Source organism: Volvox carteri (genome assembly GCF_000143455.1).
Source record: "Volvox carteri f. nagariensis unplaced genomic scaffold VOLCAscaffold_53, whole genome shotgun sequence".
NCBI lineage: Eukaryota > Viridiplantae > Chlorophyta > Chlorophyceae > Chlamydomonadales > Volvocaceae > Volvox > Volvox carteri.
In genome coordinates, this window is record NW_003307596.1 from 825,444 (window position 1) to 837,311 (window position 11,868).

General features: G+C 56.6%; 2 protein-coding genes across 2 annotated transcripts in view; one reads left to right on the plus strand and one right to left on the minus strand.

Annotated features, from left to right (window-relative positions):
- Window positions 1-840: 840 nt before the first annotated feature.
- Window positions 841-8,921, minus strand: VOLCADRAFT_83359 (uncharacterized protein). The gene is made up of 13 exons (XM_002955651.1): window positions 8,721-8,921; window positions 8,590-8,652; window positions 7,627-7,782; window positions 6,693-6,817; window positions 5,743-5,884; window positions 5,107-5,183; window positions 4,801-4,967; window positions 4,436-4,533; window positions 3,600-3,726; window positions 3,286-3,335; window positions 2,940-3,034; window positions 2,430-2,559; window positions 841-1,975 (listed from the first exon to the last, which is right to left on the minus strand). The coding sequence occupies exons 1-13, from the start codon at window positions 8,805-8,807 to the stop codon at window positions 1,961-1,963; spliced, it is 1,332 nt and encodes a 443-aa protein (XP_002955697.1). The 5' UTR covers window positions 8,808-8,921; the 3' UTR covers window positions 841-1,960.
- Window positions 8,922-9,188: 267 nt separating this feature from the next.
- The window catches only part of VOLCADRAFT_106914 (uncharacterized protein), a gene marked incomplete at its 5' end in the record, with an annotated part of 9,872 nt that continues 7,192 nt past the window's right edge, over window positions 9,189-11,868 (plus strand). Inside the window, 3 exons of the mRNA XM_002955588.1 lie at window positions 9,189-9,454; window positions 10,041-10,419; window positions 10,595-11,755. Coding sequence (XP_002955634.1) covers window positions 9,189-9,454; window positions 10,041-10,419; window positions 10,595-11,755 — 1,806 coding nt within the window. The remainder of the gene's footprint in view (window positions 9,455-10,040; window positions 10,420-10,594; window positions 11,756-11,868) is intronic.

Here is an 11,868-nt window from a genome sequence, read left to right on the forward strand (position 1 = left end):
TGCGTACGTTTCGCAGTGCTTGCCGGGGCGCCTGGTCTGCAATTGAATACTGGCATAGTACTACGGCTTTTTCCTTTCCCTTGCTCTTGACTTGTCTTGGCTCTGGTAAGGAAGCCGCATGTCTTTTTTGAGGAGACTGCGTGATGAGGGTATTACACGGCATAGCTGCACAGGAGCATGTCTTGATCTTAAAAGTGGCCTTAGTCCTTGGGACTGGCCCGCCGTGTACATACGTAGGTGAGTATGTATGCGGTGGAAATGTGAATACCCATGTGGCAGGAGAGAGCGTAGAGCACGCTAAGCTATGCGGAGGTTGAGCATCAACTATTGCCTGACGAATTTGGCTGAGCATCCTTTTTTGCATCGGCGTCACGGCTGGCTTCAAACTTTGGCGGCAAAATGGCCTCATTCCTTGTTTTAGCCCCGGGTAAATGTGTACAGCAGCTTTATGAAGGACGGGGCAGAGTTGTTAGGAATGCTGACATTGGCACCAGTAAGGGTGTTTCGAATTGGATTTGTGCGCCGCTGCGCTTCAACGGTGCTGCTGCATTCAAAGTTGCGCGTATTTAAACTTGGAATGAATGTGGCAAGTTGGTGTGGTGATAAGAAAGCTACAAGGTAACATTGGTGACTTTGGCTTTGTATGGGGCGATGGCGAGAAGATGCATTCAGAACAATTGTGTAGGCATACCGGTATGAACCACGGCCATTCGGCTTAGCCGGACACGGTGGGCATACGCACGGAAACGTGCTGTGCAATATGCATGTTATAGTTTGGAAGACGACTTGCCGTCGCGCATTCACCGGTCTGGCAAATTTCTCAGAGACGTGGATCAGAGGAAAGCACGTTCGCATACAACCCATGGGAAGAGGGCGGGGCGGATGCAATGCCCGACAATATACAAAGCTTGCACAAACCTGCACGGCCAACACGCTTGCCTACTATTACATGAAATTGGTACGCAAACGAGCTGCTATGCTAGATTAAAGTCTTTCACGAAAATAAGAGAAACAGGTGTATGTTTTCAACGTCCGGTTGCATTGCAGGAGGGCAAATGGCTTACGACTACCATACGCAATACTCGAATGCAGCAATAATGCCGCAATGTGCGTGAAGAGAAACCTTCCAGAAACTTCCTCTGTTTCCGCCCTCTTTCCCTGTGATATACTCGTGCCTCGGCAACTACTACCCAGTACATCCGCGCGTCATTTTCATAGACCGAAAGAACGCACGTCATCTGCACGCATACGGCATGGCACCTGTCATCGCAAACTGTTACGTACAACCGCCAACACACCGAAATGGGCACTGACTCGCGCTTATGGGATTACAAGGGCTTCACCCATCAGCCGCCAACAAAACCGACTCCTCGCACATCTTTGACACTCTTTGACCTGGCCAGTACCCACCACCATAGACGCTTGCGCAGGTACAAGCACTCGGCTGGCACAGCCACTTTGCACCCCTCCCGCATTTCCAAACACCCCGGGACCGGGGCCGAGAGAACGGCCGTCCACATTGAGTCCTGGCCAACACACGTCCTGGGCCCCCTAGTCCTCACACCGCAATCCCGGCGTCGCATGGGCTTTGCTCCCACAACACCTGCAGCTGGTGCTCCACACATGCATGCATGTGCAAAACGGCCACAGCCCACGCCGAGAACCCATCGTCGCTCCAAATCCCTCGGCTGTGAACGACGCAGGAGCATGCTTAGATATGTCCATACAAACGTGCCTGCTTTTGTGTGTCTTTATACCTGCGTCACTGTCCAACGGAACCCCACATCCTTGGTCTCCTCTCCTTACCAGTCACCACGAGGTCCAGGTCGGTTGCGAGTTGCCATATTGCCCACAGCGAGGGCGCCCGTCACGCACAGCTCCACAAGCCACTGCCCGCGATAGCAAGACAAAACCAGCCCCTCACGCGCTTCCTCCCTCCCCCTGGTCGGATCCGATGCGTTTAGGCGTTCTCGACCTGCGCAGCAGAACGCATGACAGCCATTCCTGGATGTTACCACCACAGAAACGGTTCCTTATCCTCGGTTGAACATACCCTCTCTTCTCCCTCAAGGGTAACCGCGGCGAGCCCTCCGGTGTGTGTAACTCCCCTTTCCGTATGGTTGGGAGTCCTGGGGTGCGAAGAAAACGTTTCCTAGCGCTGCATCAGAGAATCACCACGACGACACCCCGTCCACGCCATCGCCGTCACCCCCACCACATCGCACTTCTGGAATCCAGCTGGGTCGCATCGCGACATGGCAATTAGGACCGGCTATTCCGGATTTCTGCATTGGCCTGTATAATTCTTCCCCTCGCGGCTCAGCTACTAAAAGCGACATACACGGTCGCTTTCGCGTCCCGCGCGTTTCGCGTCGCTTTCGCGACGAATTTACGAACATGCGCAGTAAGATGACGAGCCAACACCTCACCTGGGAAAGGTCCTTGGCAGTGAGGTCCAGGTCCCTCCCGGTAATGCGCCGGTACATGTCCAGCACGTCCTCCACCGTCGTCTCAAAGTGAGTGGTGGCGTCATAGCCCTTGGAGATGTAACACTTGTCCCTGCAGCAGCAGCAGCAGCAGCAGCAGCAGCAACAAGGGTCATTGCAATATGGCCATCGTCGCGGTCATCGTAGTTGCTAACCAAGGGTTTTCGTTGGGTCCCTTTTCTTGCGCACGCCGGGGAGGATAGGGAGACCACGCACAGAAGAGGGAAAGAGAGAAGAAGAGGAAAATGGAGAGAAAGGAAAAGAAAAAGAGGAAAATAGAGAGAAAGGGATATATATAGAGAGGGAAACGCGATGCCAGCTGTTGACATTCTTGGCTTCCAGGCCTCCTCACCACGGCTGGGGGACGGAGCCAGTCCACCACCGCACGCACAAGTTAGGTCACATCATTTTATCCCATATCACATCACTATCACGCCACATCGCGGCACTCACCTGGCTCCGTCCTCCAGCGGCTCACACACCTCCCGAACCTCCACGAACTTCTCGTCCACGGGACCCAGCAACGCCAGACCCGGAGCCAGATCCACCTGTATGTACACATGTGTGTGTGTGTGTGAGTGTGTGAGTGTATATGTTTTTGTCAACGTAACACCAGGACGATTTGCTCGGCCCACCCGCCCTCCACCCCTCTCCCTCCCAACGCCCTTTCCAGCCTCCAGCCCCCCTGCACCCCTCCCTCCTTGCCACCACCCCTGACTTCTCGGTTCTCCCCCCCGTGCCCTCCACGTCTCCATCCGGCTCTCCCCTTGTTTCCCCACCCCCCCGCTTCCAACCTCACCTCTGGGTTCGGCGTCTCCATTGTGGTGCTCACAAACGCCAACCACTTGTCTGCTCGGAAGGAAGCAAAGCAGAGCGGGGAGATAGAAGTGGTTCCAGGCGGACGGTGGGAGGGGGGTAATTAGGGAGGCAAGCGGAGCGGGGAGCTTATGAGCAATGCATTGGCGGATTCTTGAGGGGAAGGAGAGTCGAAAAAAATAGTAAGAAATCAACGGAAACGGAACACGGAAACGCAGCAGAGAGAAAAGCAACGCGCAGACGAAAGCAACTCGGTAATTGTTAAAATTAGCATTAGTACGGGGCCTTCGTGCATACCTTTCGCCGCCACGTTATGCGCGTACGAGCAACAGAAGACGTACATGTCGGATTTGCGGCCAGTCTGCTTCTGCGGCAGGATGATCTGAACGCTGTGCGCGCTGTCAGTGTTGGGGATGGGGTGGCTCTGAGGAATGGTAGCGCGAAGCGCGAAGCATTGGCGTCCCCCAGCAGCGGAAACGGGCGGGGGGAAGAGGGGAGAAAAATGAAAAGGGGCAAATGCGGATCGGGTAAGGAGGAAAGGAGAGAGGGTAAAACTGCACGGCGGAAAAAGTGAAGAGAAACCAACTGCGCCGACGTTTAAGGAGCGGACTGCCATGGGTTTAAACCTTTCCCGGGGACCGAGCGGAAAACGCGGGAGAGGGCAAAACAGTCCTAAGCTCCCAAAACCCTGCTACCACACAACACCGCACCGGGGGGCCTTCAGGGGTCTGCTGCGGTAACAGACTGAACGCCTCCTCAGTCAAAAGACATGTTAGGTGCGGAGTTATTTTCCCCATGATGTCACCCGACTAAGAAACACCCCAGCCAGGGTGGGGTGTTTCTTCCCGCTCCCATTGTCCCCCTTTCTTTCGCTCCCCGGCCCTGAACGACAGACAGCTGTCTCCTGGTAACCTCGGGTGACCCGACCTTGTTGTTGGACAAGAGGGTACATATTCTCGTGGGTAAGAAATATTTCCATTCCTTTCTCTTCTTTCTCATCATTTCATCGGATCATCGCCTACGAAGAGTCCCGAATCTCATCCCGAAATCCATCCGCCAGGGTAGACCCAGAGACCCAAGCAACACCGCGCAGCTCCACGCCTCCTCCCGCTCCGAAACACTGCGAAACCCACCATGATGGCGATGGCTCGCACCACCTTGGACACCACTCGGGTCTTGCCGGGGAAGTACGAGGGGTCGCCAACCACCAGCTTCGCACGAGCTACGTCATCTGAGGGCCGCGGGGGCGGTACGGCAGGGCCCCCCGAGAACGATGAGGAATAACGAATGAATGGCATGCATAGGATTGTTTCCATCAATCCTTAATATATACATTATAGAGATGATGGAAATAATCTAATCCAAAACTGTAAATTTCAATGCTTAAAGGATAGCAAGCCATGAATTGTAAACAAATCTGAGTAAGTTTCATTTGGCGTTGGTCAACGCGCAGAGAAACCTGCAAACCGAAACAGTTGATGTTCTAACGGTGCCGTACCTCCATTCTTGATGCCCACCGCCACGCCGTTCTCGTACAGCACCTCCATGCTCGGTTGGTTGAGCATGTACGTGCCGCCGTACACGGCTGACAGGCGGGCAAACGCCTGTGGCAGCTCACCGAGGCCGTACCGGGGATACAAGTACGGCGACTTTAGGCCCTCGTACCTGCAGTACGCAGGGGAAACAACGGACGATGATAAAGAGAGAACAGGGGGAGATCAGGGAACTCACTTCCTCAGAAATTCGCGGTTCGTACGGCATGCGGTTCGTACAACAGCCGGGCTCATACTGCATGGCAACACACCTGAACAATGACTCGTGGTAGAGCTTGATCCTTAGAACGGTGGCCAGCGCTGGCTGGGTCAGGTACGCGTCGTCACGCTGTGGAGGTGCGCAGGACATGGAGCGGGGCAGAGGATGAGGAAGAGGTGGTAGGAGCGGGAAGGCGGGAAAAGACCTCATACACTGACGGGGACCGTGCCTTTTGAAATAGTGTGTGTATCCGCGCGTGCGCGTGAGAGGGAGAGTGTGTTGTGTGCGTGGGAGGGAGAAGATTTCATGCAAGAGGCAAAGGATCGACCCAATCGCCGACGCGTGTGAGAGTGCATACACATGTGTTGGGATGAGAAAGTGTTTCGGCAGTCTTCGGAGCAGGAGGTGGAGCGCAAGGGAGCGGAACGCGATGTACGGGTAGGGACCTGGTCGGCTGGTCGGTGTGTGAGGCTCCCAGAAAGGAGAAGACTCCACGTCCCCCTCTCCACGTCCCCCGGGGTTCCCCCAAACCCCTCTTACCTCCCGCCTCTTTTCCGGTCCCCCCGCTCTTCCCTGCCCTCTTACTCCTTTCCCTCACCAGAGATCTACCCCCACCCTCCTCTCCCGTGCTCGAGGCCTCCCTCCCCTCTTTTCCCCTCCCCGCCCCCTCCCCGGCCCCGCCCCTCACATGCAGCCCCAGCGCATGTCCAATGAAGTCCTGCGTGTCCTCGGACAGGTCGTACTGCTTGTACAGCTCACTCATGGTCATGCGTTTCAGGTCCAGGCCCTTGTGGGTTTTGGGGTCCGACTCCTCGTAGTCCTGAACGTAACTGTACACACATACAGAAACACATACCGGGGGGTCACACGGGAAGCAGAAGGCAAGCGAAAATGACCACATCAGTCTTCTCAGGTGTAAGTGTGAACCAACTGCTTTAATTTCTTTCCCTAAAGTAAAACATTCTAGTGCATGTACATGTTCCCGGTGGGCGGCTGCGGTAAATCATGTGCGAGAAATTCAGAAATGAGCTGCCGGCGTCCAAAGTCCGAAAGTGCGGGAGTCCTGGGTTGGGGTGGGAATCGAGGGAAGCGCAAGGGCTCGGCAAAGCTATGCGGACGCCGACGATTCCCAAATGTGGGTGTAAATGTATGTAAATATGTATGTATGTATGTATGTATGTATGTATGTATGTATGTATGTATGTATGTATGTATGTATGTATGTATGTATGTATGTATGTATGTATGTATGTGCGTGTGCGAGTGTAACCAGGTGTATGTGCGTGCGTTTGATCATATTAATAAACAAGAGGTGATCAACTGCCGACATCCCAAACGGGCGGGGGACGGTAAACGGATGGGAACGGGAGGTAAGGAGAAGGTAAGGGAATCAGCGAATGCGGTGAACACAACTCGGCTCTCGCACAAACATATACACACACGCACGTACACTCGAACTCACCCTCACAGAAACCACCCTCACACAACCCTCCCCCTCCCCCAAGGAATGCACAGTCACAGTCACAGTCACAGTCACAGTCACACACACGCACACACATCCAACGCGAACCCCGCACTCTTTTTCCCGGCGCACGCCCTGCCCTCGGCAAGGACACTGCGTTGGTGTCGGCCCCTTACAGGAAGAAGTTCCTTGCCCGACGCTTTTCAAACAGCCCCATCAGCTGCGAGCTCAGCGCCTCCGTATCGTTGGCCGGGACCTTGTGCACCTTGCCCTTCTGTAGCACGTAGCTGCCATCCACAGCCTGAATGAGGGCGTGTGAGCGTGTGAACGTGTGTGCGTGTGTGTATGTATGTGTGCATATGTGTCGGTGGGGAGATGGGGAAGAGTAGAATCACCATATGGCAATGATGCACGAATGATGAAGAGCGAGAAGAAAAAGGCGTGTCCAAGGCGGAAGAGCTCAAATGATGGTGATGATGATGATGATGATGATGATGGCACGAGGAAACGAATTAAAATCTGCTTCGGCGCACGAGAAGCTTACCACACGACCGACTGTGCGCATTTGGTGAAAGGCTGACAAAAGGTCTCCAGAACCCAATGGATCCGATGGAGCCTTCCTGGGAGTCTGAAAGTGCCTTTCCTTAGGTCCGGTCTGCTGCACAATCCCTTTCCTGCCCACTTCCCACCCCAGTGAACCCCCCTCGTCTGCCCCCGTCTGCACAGCAGTCCAGTCCAAGCGGTCCTCTCTTCTCCAGTGGAAGTGAAAGGGCTCAGGTGCGCGCTTCGGCTCCATGGTGCTGCTGCTTTGCTCGGCGGCAACTACCTTTTCCCACCTACTAGACAATTTTGGACGTCGGCCGTTGAATTGGTCCTCTGTTTCTCGCATCATCACTATACAAAATCTCCCTAGCCCCCTTTGGCCGCCACCACGTGCATACCAGCAGCTGATTCACAGGCGGAAAAACAGGTCCAGCCTCGCCCCCATCCCATCTGGGTCAGCGGTCTTTTCCACTTTCCCTTCCATTTCCTTGGCCTCAAAACCATCCAATCCAGACCATGCCACATTGACCCCACCCGAACCTCACTCCACCTCGCCCCCCGACACACCTTGAACTCCAGGTACTTGACCACATCGGTGTGCAGCAGCACCCGCACCAGTTTGCCGTTGGCCATCATGAACTTGGGAACCATGTCCACGTTGTAGTCACGGGAGGGCCCCAGCTTCTCGGGGGGCTTGTCGCCGCCACGGAACCGCTCATACAACTGCAGAGGGAGGGGAAGGAAAATGAGGAAATGCACATTCGGGTACACAACCTAGGTACATGTAGTTGTGGAAGACATATACATGTCGCTGGCGGCAGGCTGGGCAGGAAAGTGCAATAGGTGTTGGGAAGGGGGACGGGGAGGGGGAAAACTTACGCTCGCTTGGTTGCAGGCAGTTTGGTTTAGTTTGTCGTGCTGGTCAAGGGGGAAGGGTGCTTCGTGATTTGAGCTTTTTTAGAATGTGGGTTTTGAATTGTGGGACTGACTCGAAGGCATGGGTGGAGGGGTAATTCGGGAGGCGTAGCGAGGCGGGTAGGTGGGTTCAGGCGGGCGAAAGGTAAGGTTGGTTCAGAGGCGTCAGCTTGTAAGGCGGTGGATTGTGGACAGGATGGGGGAGAGGTAGCGCTTAGTAGGGTGATATCAAGGGGTTTGCTTGATTAAATAGGGGGGTTTATACGCCGAAACGGAGAACAGCAGAAATGGAGTTGGTTAAGATTTGCAACTCTTGTGCGCCCGGTTGGTCATGGGTTTCGCAAGCGAAGGGATGCCGAAAGGCAAGGAGTGTCCCTTAACGGCAAAGGAGCTTGACTTTTAAAAAATACAAGAGGAGGCAGATAGAACTTAATGTACTGTCACCGTGCCGGTGGATGCTGATGGATGTGCTTCAGCGGCACACCAGGTCTTCGTGTTGCGGTAGATTTTCGCCCGTAAGATGCCTTCTTACTTTTATCCTAAAGGGCCTCCTTATGCGCCATGACGCGCTTACAGTGCGCCGTTTGCGGGCAAAGCCCACATGTCCCTGCCCACCTGGATGAGGCTGAGAGAGGCCGATTCCCCACCATAGTAGTTGTTGCGATCAACATGCAAGACCTGAGGCCACAGCGGCTCATTCAGGTTGGCCCGCGCGGCTGGACAACATTTCACGCGCGTCTTCCCACCTTCTTCTTGTCAACTGATAGAAGGCCGCTGATGATACATTCCTTCAGACCCGTCCCGAGCACAATGACATCATACTCCTCGTTCATCCTCCCTACGGACGGCTTTCCGGCAGATCGGGCTTGATAAGCAGCTCTATTTGTTAGCCCTGAGCGCAATATGTACAAAGTCTTCAACACTGTTTTGTACAAACACAGCGTACAACCGTGCCTTTGGTGTTGTGATTGTCCTCGCAAAATGATAACGGACAAATCCCGTAATCCCGCCAACGGTTCCACCCACAAGTGAATTCCTATAATGTGTTGTTCATTTCAATTTATTTATCTTACTGCAATTGCTTTGGAACAGTTACTTAGACCGTTCTCCAACAGGGCGATGGCTGGGACCACGGCTCACCGGACAAGAGTGTTGTTTCCGTTAGTTGCCAGATAATTTCTTTCAGTAGGGTGTTTTGTGCCCAACACGCCGTCATGAAGCGAGGTGGCCATCCTCCAAAGAAGGCCCGGCTGGAACTTGATGACGAGGAGGAGGCGCTGGACCCGATTGCAGCAGCTATCGAAGCAAAACGTAAGTCCTTTGAGGACATAGCGGCGTGCATGAGCTTGATGGTTGTGCGCGAGTTTGGCTCAAAAGGTCAATGTCACAGGTCTTCGCTTACTAGAGGCAAGCAAGGGAGCCGACCCCTTAGCACCCGACGCTGTCGCAACGAGGCCGCAGCGTGTGGACAGCGCCCCAGGTGCGTTAAGAAGAGACCATATAGGACGGGGCTGGGTTTTGCCGCGCCCTGCAACCCTGCACTACACGACCTTTTTCGAGCAATGGACGCATTGCCCCCGGAGCAGACCATGCCCTCCCTTCAGTGTCCCGTATACGCGGTAAAGACCTTCCCAATCTGCTTCATCTGTTGTGAACCCCTACAGACCTTCAAAGGAATAGGACGGAAGCGGCAGCACCTATCTTCCCCGTAGTAACAACCACAATCACACGCATCCCGCGGCGGGGCCTCCCAGCGGCACAGCAGGGTCAACCTCCGGATGCTGCACCCATCATCGCCGGGCTGCCGAATGCGACACCGGCGGCGGTGATGTCGGCTGCAACGGACAAGCCGACCGACAGTGGTGGCGAGGCTGACGGCGGGAATGCCCTGGCCGCACTCCAGGGGTACAGGTATCCATCCTGTTGGATCCCTAGGCAGCATGTTGTAACTCACACGCATCTGCGCTATTGCTTTTTGCACAGAGACCCCATTAAGGCTTTCCCGGCTTGCTGCTCTCATCACGCCTTTCCTTTATGTTTCCACGGTATTTCCTGACGATGCACAGTGATGCAGATGAAGCGTCCTCCGCGTCGCCTGAAGCGTCCTCGGAGGATGAGCGTGATGGCCAGATGGCTGACGCGGCGACGGCGATGGCGTCCGCGGCGGGCCGCAGCAGGCTGCGCACCCAATCGGCAACGCAGGTGGCGGCTCGGGGGTCGGCTTCAGCAGGCACTGCAGCTCTGCCGTCCGGTCGCGAGGAGGCGTGTGGTGGGGAGCCATCCCCTGGACCAGGTGCTGCTGATGCGGTAGCTGGTGCGAGTACAGCTGTAGCACCGAAAGTGCGTAGTGTGGATGGCGCTGCTTTAGCTGGTGGGAAGCAGCCCCCAGGCAAAGGGGTGGCTTCGGCAGCAGGTGCTGGAGGTGGCGATGCCATGGATTTAGAGGTGCGTCATGACCTATGCCGCTATGGTTTGTGGGACCTACGGCTTGCCTAAGGCCCTTGGGTGGGTTGTTGCAACTGTGGCTGTTGCGCTCGGATATGGTCCTGGACCTACACCTTTTGCAGGCATGGACGCGTTTGACACTGTGTTTTGCCGCGCGCTACCGCTGCTGCTGCAGCTTGCCAGCTTCCTGCAGGAGCTCGAGGCCAGCGGTTTGCTGGGCGAGGCTGACGGCGTCGGCGAGGAGCCGGACGGTGCTGCGGCAAGCGAGGCGGGCGCAGAAACAGCCACCACGAACACGCCAGGTGGAGGACTTACTGGTGCACCGCCATCCACCGCTGCCACCACCGAAAATGCTGCCGGCGCCGAGCAGCGCGTGCTAGGCTACCTGCTGCAGGCGCCCGAATGGAGCAAATGCCTGGACACGGGGTCCAGCAAGGTGTACTATTGGAACCTCACCACAGGGGAGGTGGCCTGGGAGCCGCCGCCTAGCACGGACGGCGACCTGCTCCTGCCGCCTGAGGAACCGGAAGCCGAGTCTGGCGGCGACGGCGCCGATGTAGCAGCATCGACGGGCGCTGCGCCTATTTCCTATGGACTTGATAGGGAGGTGACCCAAGGGCAGTCTATGGTGGTCGGCGAGGCGCACGGTGGAGGTGAAGAAGCTACGGCGGCAGCGGAACAGACGGCGACGGCTGTGCTGGCGGAGAAAGAGGAAGAGGCGGCGGCATTGCCGGCGAGTGGGATGGAGGTGGTTTCGGGGCTAGGACTGTCAGTTGCGGCCCCAGAGGTGTGGGAGCCCAGCAGTGCAACGGCGGCGGATCAGGAGGACACTGGCGATGAGGGCGGCGGGACAGCTGCCGCCAGCACGGACGGGGCCGTGGACCGTGGAGGGATAGCCACAGCGGCGCCGCCACACGCCATGGAGGACACAGAGCCTGGCGATGGTCCCGCGGCTGCAGCAGCTACGGCGTCCCCTTCGCTATGCCCGGAGGCAGCACCAGCAGCGCCGCAAGCTACGGTGCCGCCGCTGGGCACCGATGCATTGATGGAGGTGGAGTGTCTGAACGGGCGCTCCAGCGGCGGCGGAACCGTCGCCTCGGCATCTGCGGGTGGCGAGTGCCAAGCGCCGGTGGGTCACGATTTGGGTCAGGAGGGAATAAATGAGGCGATGGCGCCAGGAGCATCAGGCGCAACAGCATCTGGCGCTGGGCCTATGGGAGGTCCTGTCGTAGAGGTGCCGCGGCGGGAAGCTGAGGACGTTACGGAGGCGAGCACCGGCGGAAGCGAAGGGCGAGAGCCAGTGCGCGCCGCGGCGGCCCGCGCTGCAGCGGGTGTGGTGAGCGCACTTCCTGGGCCGGGCGGCCACGCGCCCGTTGACGGCGGCGGCGGTGCTGGCAGCACTGGCGGTGATGCTGCTGAGGCAGCTAATGCGGCTGGCACGGACCAGGG